This window comes from Eupeodes corollae, chromosome 2 (assembly GCF_945859685.1).
Source record: "Eupeodes corollae chromosome 2, idEupCoro1.1, whole genome shotgun sequence".
Classification (NCBI taxonomy): Eukaryota; Metazoa; Arthropoda; class Insecta; order Diptera; family Syrphidae; genus Eupeodes; species Eupeodes corollae.
In genome coordinates this window covers 147,790,005-147,804,470 of record NC_079148.1, presented here as the reverse complement: position 1 = coordinate 147,804,470, position 14,466 = coordinate 147,790,005, and the positions used below count along the sequence as shown (strand labels likewise).

Genomic DNA, 14,466 nt, shown 5'->3' with positions numbered 1-14,466 from the left:
TCAAACAAGCTAGAAAGGCCTGTAACGGACATAAACGACGCATTCAATTTTTGCATGATCCGAAATTACGGCATGTCCCATTGGTAGTAAACATTTCTGGTCATTTGTAAAACTTGTGCGCAACACTACGTCGCGGTCGTCGTCAGTTCCTACGCTCGTTTCCAATGGCACTCCCTACGTAAGCTCGATTGATAAAGCCTTGCTGTTAATTCGATGCTGTCAATGAGTGACATGACTCCGCCTGTACTTGAAAGCGTAAACAAATCCGCTGGCCCGGATAGTATTCCCGCTATTGTTTTGAAGAGGTGTTTTTCAACGCTGGCAAAACTACTGCGTAAGCTTTTCCATCTGTCCTATTCTACAGGTCTCTTTCCGAGTGGATGGAAAACTACATTTGTCCAACAAGTCCCTAAAAAAGGCGAATCCTCCTCACCATCTAACTATTGTCCAATTGCACTTACGTCCCTTCTTTCCAAGGCCATGAAAACGCTGATTACTTTTCAGCTTAAGAAATATCTTGAAGAACGGAAGCTTCTTAATGACTTTCGTTGCAATAGATCCACTGGTGATCTCGTGGTTTATCTTACCGAACAGTGAAGACAAAATTTGTATGTGTGAAATTATTGCACTTGATATTTCAAAGGTATTTGAAAGAGGTTGGCACCAAGCTCTCTTATAGAAAATGCGTGCTTTTGGTATTGATGAATCTCTTCTTCGTTGGGTTAGAAATTACCTTTCTGACCGTTCAATTCAAGTAGTCTTGGACGGGTTCAAATCTGATATCCACAAAATAAACGCTGGTGTGCTCCAGGGCGCCGTTTTGTCTCCGACACTTTTTCTTATTTTTATAAATGATCTTTCGTCTAAAACTTCTAGCCCACTTAATTGTTTCTCTGATGACAATACCCTCAGTTTCTCATATTGTTCTTCGGATATGGACTACCAACGACGGCAGCTCGTTAAATTCTGGTCTTAACAGCATTGTCCAATGGGGAATCAAAAACCGTGTAGGATTTAATGCTTCGAAAACTCAATACTGTCTACTGTCACAATATCGTTACCTTCTCCCAATGCCTCTATCCATGAGTGGTACTTGCATCGGGGAGACCGAACAGCTTTCAGTCCTAGGAATGTGCATTACAAACCATTGTTCTTCGGATGTGGACTACCAACGACGGAAGCTCGTTAAATTCTGGTCTTAACAGCATTGTCCAATGGGGAATCAAAAACCGTGTAGAATTTAATGCTGCGAAAACTCAATACTGTCTACTGTCACAAAATCGTTACCTTCTCCCAATGCCTCTATCCATGAGTGGTACTTACATCGGGGAGACCGAACAGCTTTCAGTCCTAGGAATGTGCATTACAAGCCACTTGTTGTGGAGTGATCACATATTTGACATCGCCAAAAATGCTGCTAACTGTTTAGGTTTTCTCCGACGATGCAAGAAGTTTTTTACTCCTTCTGATCTGGCTATAATTTATAAAGCCTATATTCGTCCAAAACTTGAGAACAATTTCAATATTTGGGCAGGTGGTCGTATAACCCACTTGCATCAATTGGACACAATTCAAAAGAGAGCTCTAAAAATGATAAGTGACCGTTGTCTAACTGAAACTTTTGTTTTTTTCGAGCACAGTCGGTCGTAAGGTTTCATGCCTGTTATTATTTTATCACTACTTTCATTAAAAATGCTGTAATGAAATAGCCAGTTGCATTTCTCCTCTCAAACAATTCAGCCCTAATACCCGTTCTTCTAGGAATGCTCATCAGTTGGCCCTTGAGCCCAATTTCGGACGTACTTAAAGTACAGAGATTCTTTCTTTAGTCGCACCACACGAATGTGGAATGCTTAACCAGGCTCAATGTTTCCGACTCATTACAGTGTGCAGACATTTAAAACCAATGTCTGCACCGGTATCTCCTTTCTAATCCTATCCTCCTTTCCTAATTGCTCTCACTGTGATTAATCATGACAAGGGTATTCATATCCCCTTCAGTTCGTGTATATATATAAAAAAAAAGAACTATTTTCTTTCTCTTTCTCCATCTGCTCCAATGCTCCAATGTTCTGGTTCAATTTCGACAGCGATTTTAGAGGTTGGAATTAAAGCAGAGAAAGAGACTTTATCTTAATTTGGACCAGAACTATTAAGATCTGGTTTCTTTGTAAAGCCAATGCGTTTTCCATGTTGTCTGAATGTGGTTATTCGGAAAGAAGCGATAAAGCGAATGCTATTCCTTGAATAAAGTTAAGATTGAAAAGATGCAATCTCGTTGATGGAAAGCCCGCAGTTAAATTATTGTGCGTCATACATTTTGACCAAATACTAGAAAGAATGACTTTGAAGCCTGTTTTATTTAATTTCACTATGTTCAAATACAAGAAGACGAGGTCCTCTAGTCTTGTAGTATTTACTTAAATGGCCTATAAAGTCTGCAAAAATTAAGTGGTCCATGTATCGTTTGGGTGTCAGCTCCACTATAGAACGTGTTGGCCATGAACTTTGTCGTTTATAAACAAAGTTTCTGGCACTTCTGAGAATATTCCAGAAACTAGTTGTCTTTAATGGTTTTAAAGATCCATATTTTAAAAACTTGATGTGATAGAAAAAAAACTAATTTTAAATTCTCCTGTCTGTTTTTCGGACAGAAAGATAACTCAATTTTGCTGACCAATGTTTTGTGGGGGTGTACATTTTTATTTTGCTTTTATAGGTTTTTATCTAATAATTTCTTTGATTTTCTTATCAGGAATGAAAACAATTAAAATCTCCAATTAATAAATAAACATTATCTTTTCCGCAAAGCAAAAAATTCAGGTCAGTTTTTATCAATGAATACAATTTTATCTACGTGCCGACGTCAAGAAACAATAAATTGTTATTATTTATAATTTGTCCCCAATCAGAACAAGAGTTCTATGCTTCCAGAAAAAAAAAATAAAAATATAAAATCCATTTTCATAACAATTTCTTTCCCAATTCTATTGTCAAAATTCTAGAGTACGCAATCTCCCGAAATCATAGAAGTTGGGCTTTCGGAAAATTGAGATTGTATCCAAAGTTGAGAAACCCTTTACTAATCTTTACCATTATTCTGAGCTTACACATATCGAAGATGAAATTGTGTGAAAAACTTGAAGTTTTAAAAAAAGTTTATCTTTATATAAAAAAAGTCTATGATATCAAAACCATTTTCGCTTCACTTTTCACAGGAAGTGTTTTTAACATGCAACTCTTTCTCCTGTACTATATCTGAAAACCGCATCAGTACTTTACACGTTCTTGATAGATTATCAAAAAATCGCTTACGATAACAAAGACAATTTTTTCAAATTTTGAAATTGCAAAACAATCAGATTGTCTGTTGTTCTCTCAAGTCTCAAATCCAGAGCAGAAAGGGTAAATCTAGAAATTCCAATGGAAAACAAAAGAAAATCCCCGCTTATCTTTTGTATATTTGTACTTTTTTGTCACCGTCGCCGTTTCGTTCATCGGCGTGTCGTGCACTCATCCCTTATAATAATAAAAACTTTGCCTTATCATTGATAAGATAATGAAAAATTTAACATTCATTTAATTACCAAATCAGTGTGAACGGTCCCATCAATCTAAAAAGGTTGGGGTTCTTTACAATTCCAAAAAAGTCTTTTTTTTTGTTGTTTCGGTTGTCTAATATTTTGGAGAATAAAATAAGTGTACGTAACGTATAGAAAAGGAAGTTCTTGAAAAAAAAGATTAGAACTTCGTCTTATCACTAAGGTTCTTTTAAAGGTGTTTGATAACGCTTTCCCATGAAAGTTGTTATTCTGGCAACTCCTCTCCCTCGAAGTGAAAATAATTGATTAAAAATTGAAATTGTTATCAATACCTTTTTCTTCAAAATATGCGTGTAAAGTTCTGATAAAGAAATTCGAAGAAAAAAAAACAACACCGCTCCCTAGAACTCTCGCACCTTGTCAATTTAGCAGTTTGGGAGTGATTTCGAGTGAAGTAATACTTAACGAACTTTGAAGACAAACTATTGACAAAATGGTGAAGTTTTATTGTTTTGGAATTTCTTCAGAATTGTTCGTAATAACGCAAGTGACAAACTTAAACAGATAAGCCCTCATAAAGTTGTAGATAATGAAGATAGAAATATTTGTTTTCTTTGAAAGATTGTGACGAAAAATACAAAGCGAAACCAGTGAATTTCGAAACCAAAGACTTTTGTGATTTTACGTATCAAATGTGTTAAAATATATCAGTTAAACAATTGTTAAATAGTAACGTTAAACAGTTCTCTCAGCTTTTTCTAACTTTTAGTCATTGTATAAATATAATTTCTTCTATTTCTGTCCGTAATTCTGCAAACGAAGAAATCAACAGGAAAATGTGATGTTTCTTCTTCTAGATTTCGTGTTTCAATTTTGTTTATTTCAAAATTAAAAAGTTGTTTTTATCAGCAGCTATTGTTAAAATGTTGACATTAAGATATCTCTTATTTAACATTGAATTCGGCTCAATAATAATAACTGCTTCGATAAGATCTTCAACTTTTCTAAGAAAATCAACAAAATAATCCTCCAATAATCAAAATTTGTCATATATTGTTAATGACTTCATCGATTTTTATCAAACATTTTTTTTTTCAAGAATGCGGATTTTATAAAAGTTATTTTCTTTTTCTTTCCATTTTAGGCATCTCTAAAATCATCCACATCAAAACTTCTACGTAATCATGGAGAAGCCGATACACCCATCGGCCGTTGGGCCTAAGGTTTCGCAAATAGCCAATCTATTCCAGCGAAAACAACCCATCGAAATAGCAAATCCCGTTGAAGTAACAACAATTGCCCCACCAACAAAAGAACCCCAAATGCCCCAGGCACCAACTGTTACCGTCGTTCGCACTGAATCCCATTCGACGCGTTTCAATCACGCTCGATCCCTGTTCGAAAAATTATCGGTGGAAAATAATTCGAACAATCCAGCAGCGTTGAGTGTTAAAATGTCCAGATCGGGCAGTCGAGAAGATAATCTCTGTAGTGACATAAATTACATCGATCGACGTTCACCATCGCCAGCAAAACATCGTAACAGTAGTCCATTCCCGCCTGGACAGCAGGCATCATTGATGAACAATAATTGCCCATCAGCAGCATCTGGTCAAATAAACGGAACAAAGTTCATTGAACAACAATCTAAATTACATCATAATATTTCGCGCATTAAGTCCGAGGAGACATCTAGCGGTGGTGAGAAACCGGAGAAACCCGAGCGAAAGTTCAATTCACGGGAATTGATTGAGAAACAAAAGAAGTGGACTTCTCACTTCACCAAGACAAAGACGAATCGATCGCATAGCGATCCAAATCGTTGCGATATTATTCGCACGGGTCCCGGTACCGCTTTGATACCTGGCAGTATTATCCAAATGAAAGATCCTGTTCTCTTGAATAATAAGAACGCTAACGCCAACAGCAACAGCAACTCCAACGCTAACGTAAATAGTAATAATCTAAGTAATAATAGCGTTAGTAGTAATAATATTTTCACGGGAGTCTCCAAATCACTGGATATGTCTCTGGACGAGGATATGCCACCGAGTCCACCGGTGCGTCATTCAGTTCATCCGCCCGAAATAAAACCTCGCAGTACCGTGAAAATTGGTAGCCCTGTCAAGAGTCCTCCCTTGCCGCCCATTCCGTCATCCAAGCCAAAAATTATAAGCCCCGTGAAGTTCCATCCGGAACGCATAAGATCTCCAACAAAAGTTTCCGAACCGCCACCACCACCGCCAACGTTACCAACATCTCCTCCACCACCACCGGCTAAGTTGGTCAGCAAATCATCGATAGAAGATATACCGCCCGAATTGCCGCGCAAAAGATCTATGGACATCTTGGAGGATCAATTGCAAATGATCGGCAGTGGGTTGGAGCGAAAACGTTCATCCGTGGATAAGGATAGCGGCATGTTTTCGCCAGCTCATGCGGTCAGTTCGTCACCGAGCCCAGCACCGAGTGCTTCGTCAGGTCCATCGAGCCCCGTTCACACCGAGGATGAGAAGCAGGAAAACGAATCCACGGAGAAATCTGAATACTTTAGTATGCCGAGTGAAAATGAAGGTAAGTTTAAAAATCCCTCAAGACCCGTAAAAAGGTAAAAAAAACCAATTGTGTGCATAAAGCGATATCTAGTCCTTATAAATAACTTCTTCAGAAACAAAGTGAGGCTTATGAACTTTGTTAAACTCCAAAGTAAAACTCAAACAAACTTTATAGCCATTAGGGTTGGGGGAAGCTATATAAAAAGTTAAAAATAGATTTGAATTCAGTAATCCAATTAAGAAAGGAAGACATCACTTTGTGCTATATGAACTCTCTTATAACAAGACTTGTACCGATGTATACCGTGTTTCATTTGTGTCCGCATAGTGTGCCGGAAGATACAATTATCATCGATTGTTTTTCAGATAAACAAAGAACACACAGTTATATGTAGTCCTGGTTGGTTTGCCTTTGCCTGGAAGCTACTTGCTGCCTGATGCTACCTCTGCCTTAGCTTCAGCACCATCCGTTGCTGCTGTATGATGTTAAAAATGTAAACAAACAAATCAAAGACGACGCACGGTGATGGCTAAGGCGAATGCGACGTTACTATATGTTTGCCTGAACAAAACTTACTTTCCAGCTTGTTTTGGAAGAAGAACATGTGTTCGTCCCTCTGACTCTGACACACCCAACCTGTGCTCCTTTATGTAACCGTTTATACCAATGTATTGCCTTATGGATGCCCCACTTCTACACAGCAGCCATTCGTTTTCATATGTTATAGTTTTTTTTGTTTGTCATTATATGCGCTTTTCCGTATCAGATAGAGTCTTAAGCGTCCATTGCGATCAGGGTTGCCAGAACCCAATTTAAAAATATTTGTAGCCCAAAGTCGCAGCCGAAAAGGCAGCCCAATTCCAATAAAAAAATGTTATATTTTTTTAAATAGAACACAGTTCATGAAAGAAACATGCCTTGTCTTATAATTTAAAAATATTTGTTCCCCAATATCCGAACCCAAAAATTAGCCCAATATTAACCCAAAAATAGCCCTATTCCAATAGAAAGTCCTATAGCTAAAATTTTAATGTATTCCTTTTTGAACACAGTTTATGAATGAACAATTGTCTTTTCTAACAATTCAAAAATATTTGTGACCCAAATTCGGATCTAAAAAAAGTAGCCTAAAAATAGCCCAATTTCAATGAAGATCTGGAAGTTTCAATAAAAAATTTTAGTATCTGTAGTCAACTTTTTTTCAACACAGTTTGTAAAAGAATATTGGCTTTTCTTACAATTCAAAAATACTAATAGCCCAAAGTCACAAGTCGAAAAAGTTGCCCAAAAATAGCTTAATTTTAACAAATTAAAAAAAAAAAAAAAACAGATTCAATTAGAAATTATTTCTACTTAAAAACATTTTACGCCCAATGCGCAGCTAAAAACGAAGCCATGTCATGAACTAGCTGAATAGCCCAATTCTAAAATATTTGTAGCCCAAAGTCGCAGCCGAAAAGGCAGCCCAGTTCATGAAAGAAACATGTCGTATCTTAAAATTTAAAAATATTTGTGGCCCAATATCCGAGCCCAAAAATTAGCCCAATAGTAGCCCTGTTCCAATAGAAAGTCCTATAGCTAAAATTTGAATGTATTCCCGACCCAAAGTCGGATCTAAAAAAAGTAGCCTAAAAATAGCCCAATTTCAATGAAGATCTGGTAGTTTCAATAAAAAAATTTTAGTATCCGTAGTCAACTTTTTTTCAACACAGTTTGTAAAAGAATATTAATAATAATAATATATAGCCCAAAGGCACAGTCGAAAAAGTTGCCCAAAATAGCTCAATTTTAACATAAAATCTAGCAGCTTTAACTAGAATTGATTTCCATTCGAGCACAATACATGAAAGAAAAGTTTCTTTTATTACAATTTTAAAACATTTTTAGCCCAACGTCGCAGCTAAAACGCAGCCTAAAAAATAGCTTGATTTCAATAAGAAATATTTAAAATACATATTATTTTGAACACAGTCCATGAATAAAAAATGTCTTTCTTACAGTTCAAAAATAATTTTAGCCCAAAGTTGGAACGAAAAAGTTGCACACATAATTTTTTTTGAACACAGATTCTTAAAGAACAATGTCTTTCTTATAATTTAAAAATATCTATAGCACTAAGTCGAAGCCGAAAAATTAGCCCAAAAAAGCCAAATTTCTATAACAAATGCCATTTATTACAATTTATAAAATATAAAAAGTCAGAAACGTTAAAGTATCCCAAAAGTTGTAAAGCATCCTTCTTATAATTTAAAAATATTTCTAGCACTAAGTCGAAGCCGAAAAATTAGCCCAAAAATTGCCAAATTTATAACAATTGTCAATTATTACAATTCATAAAATATAAAAAGTCAGAATCAAAAGTAGCCCAATTTCAATATTAACTCTGACAGCTGCAATATGAATTTTATTTTTACAATTAAAAAAAACCTGTAGCCCAAAGTGACAGACGAAAAGTAGCCCAAATTATAGCCCAATTTCAATACCAAATGTGAGTTACCCAAAAAATAGCCCAATTTTAATCGAAAATCTGGTACTTTCTATTGGATTTTTTAAAATTTGAACACATTTCATGAAAGAATTTTAATTCTTTTTATTCTATTAAACATTTTTAGCCCAAAGTAGGAGACACAAAAATAACCCAAAAATAGCCGAATGTATTTCTATTTGAGTACAGTTCATAAAAGAACAATGTCTTTTCTTTTAATTTATACAAATTTGAACCCCAAAGTCGCAACTAAAAAAGTTGCCCAAATAATGGCTCAATGTAAGTACAAAATCCTGTACATTTAATTAGAATTTATGACTATTGGAACACAGTTTATGAATGCAAAATGTATTTTCTCAAGATTGAAAAATATTTGTAGCCCAAAGGCTCATATAATAGAAAAACAAATCTGGTAGCTTTAATAAGAATTAATTTATATTTCAAGGCAGTTCAGAAAAGGCAAATGTCTTTTTCTACAATTTATTAATATTTGCAGGCCAAAATCGGAGTAGGAAAAGTAGCCCAAATAATAGACCAATATCAATAAAAACTCTGTTAGCTTCAATTAGTATTTATTTGTATTTAAAAACCGTTGATGACAGAAAAAATTCTTTTCTTACAATTCAAAAAAAGAATTGTAGCTCAAAGTCGAAGCCGGAAAAGTAGCCCAATTATTAGCCCAGTTTTATTTATAATAAATTAGTTGCTTTATTTGGAATGTTTTTCAATTTTTCTATGTTTGTAAAAAAATGAGTGATACAAAAATGCTTAACTTTAAGTCGGATCCTAAAAAGTACCCCAAAATATCACAATTTCAATAAAAATCTGCAATTAGAATGTATCATTTTTACAATTCAAAAATACTGGTAACCCAAATAATAGCCCAGTTTTAATAATATTCGAACACAGTTCATTAAAGAAAAATGTATTTTATTAAAAATATATACAAGATTTGTAGCCCAAATTTAGTGACGAAAAAGTAGCCCAAAAATAGTCCAATTTTAATGAAATTTCTCTTTTCTTAATAATTTTTAATTTCATATAAAATTATTTGTTTGAACTAAGACTAGGTTTGGGCTATTTCTAGAAAAATTATAATTAAATTGTCGTTATACGTTTTCAGTCAACAGTTTTTGCGAAATTATAGCCCAATTTCCGATAAATAGCTCAGTCTGGCAAGCCTGAGTTTCATGGGATCTGATTATGTACTGATTTAGCAGGGTGCATTCAGGAGCTGTGTATATCTGAATTCTCGTACTCTTGTCATGATGCAAATTTCAAATTCAACTCCTCCGCTTTGTTGAGGAATATCTTTTTCTGATTCAAAAGCGGGCTGTGAAGATGCAGCTGCAAATCTGTGTATAAAAGACACCATAAGGAAGCTGATACGATATGATGTCGAATGTAGGGCACTTTTATTATGGTTTATTTTTAATGAATGAGAAGATTCCTTTCATCGAATTTTCCTATACAATTCTATCATCGTTATCGTTTTACTAGTCGTTATAAATTTGGAAAATGATTTAAAGTATACAAAAATTAACTCGCAACTGATTCAAATATGACCAAACACTCAATACTCAAACATGTTTGAGAGAAATAAAAGCTTATCCAACGAACAAAAAGAGCTTTTGAGAAACAATTAAAACACAATAAAAAGGGGTGAATTTCGGTTGGTGAAAGTTTATATTGAAAGCTTTGTGTTTTTTAATAATAGGATGCTTTTTTTAATTATTATTTTTTTTATTGTTTAAAATGGTCAAAAGTTTCCGGAGTTGGCCGTCATTTTCATTTGAATTAAAAGTTCGAAGACGGAAGTACCTTTTAATGTCTCGACACAGGAAATATTTTCCAAAATAAAATTGAACAGGAAAATGTCAATTTTCGAAAACACTAAAGATATTGAATTAAGTTTGTAATTTTAAACATATATTTACTGAAAAGCATTTTATACCATACCAAATAATTTTCTCAAGGCTGTATTTACATTGATTGGACTCATGACTTATTTTGATGCCTCTTCATTGTATCTTGCTCCCTTCTGATGATGCAAAAGGTTTAGAGAAGCTTAGCAGACATTCTTGAGTTTTGCTGTCAAAAGAAAAGGCATGAAATCCGGTTATACAATTCCTCAAAAGTGACATTCCATTCCAAAAACTGACAAACAAAGTTTTTTTTTGACATTTTTAAGTGTCAGACAATCTTTCAAAGAAAGATACATTTGTTATGTCTGGTATAAAATTGAAGCTTATGAGATATTTAAGGCCAAAAATTGACAAGCAAAGCTTTTTTGACATCTTTAACTGTCAGAGTGACAGATTTCAATTGTAATTCGAAAATATATTTTTTATTATGCTGTATTGAAATTTAATAGACATTTTTGGTTTTATATTTTCAAAATCAATTAATTTGATTTTAGCAATGTTATATTCAAAAATTTGATTGTCATTTCCCATCAAAAATGACGTTAATGTCTCAATATGAATAAAAGGGTGGAGCGAAAATGGCAACAACAAAAATCAAAATTTTGTTGTTCCTGTCTTGTTAACTGGTGACCCTTTATTTGGACATCATTGAAAGATCAACGAAATGCTCGTAAAATGTATATTGGATCTGTTGATCAGATCATCGTAAGGATCTTAGGAAACGAAAATATCAAGAATTTTTAAAAACTACGGCCGATACTCCAACCAGTAGCACTTATACTACTGATGCAGTTGTGGAATATTTGTCCGACAATACTTCTACTGAAACTGAAGAAACCCTGCAAACAAAAGAAAGAAACGCTTCAAATGAGAAACAAGCTAAAGAATTTGGCTACAGCTTTCGCGATAGAACTGGGGTTTCAGTAAGATATGTTGGATTCAAACGTCATAAGTAGAGAAAATTCATCGAAAGTGATAGATCGGATTAAATTACGGCGAGAGCTTCAAAAAGTCCGTGTAGGTTTACAATATGGAGCTGCAGGTTTAAGAAAACCCATATCCTCACTTTATTTTGACGGCCGTAAGGACAAAACATTATTCATCGCTAAGACTGACAACATTTTACAGCGAAAGACTGTTACTGAAGAACATATATCACTTATATCGGAGCCACATTTAGAATAGGACACCTTTCAATTGATTCGGGAAAAGCAGTTACTATTGGAAGAAGTATAGTTGACTTTCTAGAAACAAATTTTGAACTTCGTACGTCTTTGGTAGCAATTGGTTGTGAAGGCACTGCTGTAAATAAAGGACATAAGAACGGAGTCATTGCATTGTTAGAAAAAGATTTCAGTCGTCCTTTACAACGGTTTGTGTGCTTATTACATGCAAATAAGCTACCGCTTCGTCATCTGCTTGCAAGTCTCGATGGACCCTAATAGTTTTTCTGGAAGCATTCTGAAAATACTTGAAAAGTGTCTAAGCTTCAAAGTAGTGAATTTTGAAGCAGTAAATGCAGCACTTCCGGATGAGGATGCTGAGTCCTTAAGCACAAAGGCAAGACAACTTAGAAACGGCAATGAAGTTCGTGAGTTTCAACTTCCTAAGCTACAAATTAATAGACTAATTACTACGAATTAATAGACTGGTCGAAGGAAAAAGTAACCGAACCACCAATGACAATGAAATACAGCGATACAGAAATATCGAACATGATTTCTTCAAAGGGCAATTTAATGTTTTTCAGAAGTTGCCTTGTCACACTCAAGCAGTAGAACGTTGCGTTAAGCTTGTTACAGAACCCTCATTATCTGTTTGTGGACAGGAGGCACGAGATGGCTTCATTAGAGCAAAGATCAAATCCAGGCAAGAACTACCGTTTTTTGAAACAAAATCGGAATATTTCAACCGTACCGGAGGCCCAACAACTTCTACTGGAAGCACTTACATTTATTTCTTGTTCTTTTATCTATTTGAAATGTCTTTTTTTACAAGAATCGTTAACGACATTTTTTTTTAAATTCGTTTAAAAAACTAATATCAAAATCTTAACATAATTAAGTCCATTGATAAAATTCGAGAGCTAAAACGTTTTTCTGAAAGCTAGTTCAGGAATATTAAAATAAAACGTATATGCCTCTGCAAAAAAAATCAATTTTGGCAACACTGTCCAATGCATGACACATGAAATGACGTTTATTCTGTCAAAATCTGTTGTAAAAAAAATTCAGAATGTTAAAAAAGAAGACATCAAACGTAACTACGACAAGTGTCAAATGAATGGCCCAATATTTGTCTATCCATTCCAAAAAAATCTTTGAGATGTGGGAGGTGTCTTGTGAATAATTAAAACAAAATCTCAAGTGTAATAATTCATGTCATGTAAAATGCTTCGCAAAGCCGTACGAGTTCGGCGTAAAATTGTAGGTCCCCTATCCTTGCCATTACATGGGTAACTAGGCCCACAGTGCGATTGCTAAAAAAATAGCATGTAAGTATATTCATTTGTAATTGTTTAAATGGGAGAGAAAAACGGTAAAGCATTCCACATTCTTGATGTGCGGCTGGAAGAAGATGCTCTTTACTTCACATTGCATTTGAAATTGAGCTAAGAGGTAAACTGATGGGCATTTGTAGAAGTATTACCGCAAAATTATTTGAGGGGCAGGATAAAACCTCCAATCTGTATTTACCTTGTCCTTAATAGTTCCTTGGAATACTACTCTTAGAATATGAATTAAGGTAAAACACAGCTTGTGAAATGTGTAAAGCCTGATTTTGTGCTAAACCAAAAGTTAACCAAAGAATTTTGTCTTAAAAAGAAGACATAATGGAGTTCTTCAAAATACCATTCTTATTTTTTTGTACAAGTGAAACAAACATAATATAGCTACTCATATCCGTCCTTGTCTTATCATTTTTAATTCTATCTATGACTGTCAAGAGAGCCTTGAAGTGTATTTCACTTGAAAGTTGTTTTATTTGTTTCATTTTTGGACAGCGCAGTGATGTACATATTCAATTGCCCGTCATGGAGATGAAGAATAACAACTTAGTTGGGGTGTCGTCCGTCCACGTTGTTGACGTCGATGTCGACGTCTCCAAAAAAAGAACATTTTTATAGTCCCCAGAATGCATTCTTCTTCTTCAAAATTCAATCCTTTCGATTCTGGCTTTCAATGCAAGTAGACGTAGATATTCTGAGAAAAATGCATGCCATTGCACAGGCATACTGCGAAGGCACACTACCGGGAAGAACCGTCCACTTGAATTAGTAATGTCATCCACATAGCGGCTGTGGCGGTGGCGGCGGCAGCGTTCGCGTCCGCGTCTATGGTAGACCAGCAGGCCGGCAGACCAACAGACCACTCATGCAGTGATATTAAATTATTATTTATGGTGTAGGACTATATCGAGGATCATTGTCCCACCATATTCCTTCCAATCCAATATAGGAACATAACGACAACGTCAACGACGACGAGAACGATGAGCGACGATGCGCCGCACTGGGCTGGTCAGGCCTTTTTCCACATTCAGATCCATATGTACAAACTACGTGACGTGACGAGTACTGAATTGAATTGCACACGCACTCATCATGATGGCAATGTCGTCTGCACTGAACCAAATTTGGTAGTGATATTGATGAAAAAGCAAGTAGATTTGAAGAAAGGGTGATCAATATACGGTCAACACCTCCTATCCGTCAATTTGACGAATATATTCTTAGATTCAAGAAGTTTCGTTATTTCGAAGAAATGATTAAAATTTTTCGTTACGCAGTAAAATCTACAAAATTTTGTCAAATTGACTAATATCCATCATTGTTTCATGAAATTTAGTGAATAATAATTCTTCAATTTAACTAATAATTCTTCATTTTAACTTACCCATTTCTTTATAATAAAGAAACTTTCTTCCAATTGACGGGTCAAGCTTTTTAAATTAATGA

At 34.9% G+C, this 14,466-nt stretch overlaps 1 protein-coding gene across 7 annotated transcripts in view; it reads left to right on the top strand.

Annotated features, from left to right (window-relative positions):
• The window catches only part of LOC129948388 (uncharacterized), a 200,721-nt gene that overhangs the window by 118,511 nt on the left and 67,744 nt on the right, over nucleotides 1-14,466 (top strand). For 6 of the 7 annotated variants that reach the window (XM_056059378.1, XM_056059374.1, XM_056059377.1 and 3 more), the window contains exon 3: nucleotides 4,687-6,116. In XM_056059378.1, the coding sequence (XP_055915353.1) occupies nucleotides 4,727-6,116 (1,390 nt within the window). In that variant the 5' untranslated portion in view covers nucleotides 4,687-4,726. Of the gene's footprint in view, nucleotides 1-3,680; nucleotides 3,702-4,686; nucleotides 6,117-14,466 lie in introns of those variants that run through there. The other variant, XM_056059372.1, reaches the window with a different exon arrangement.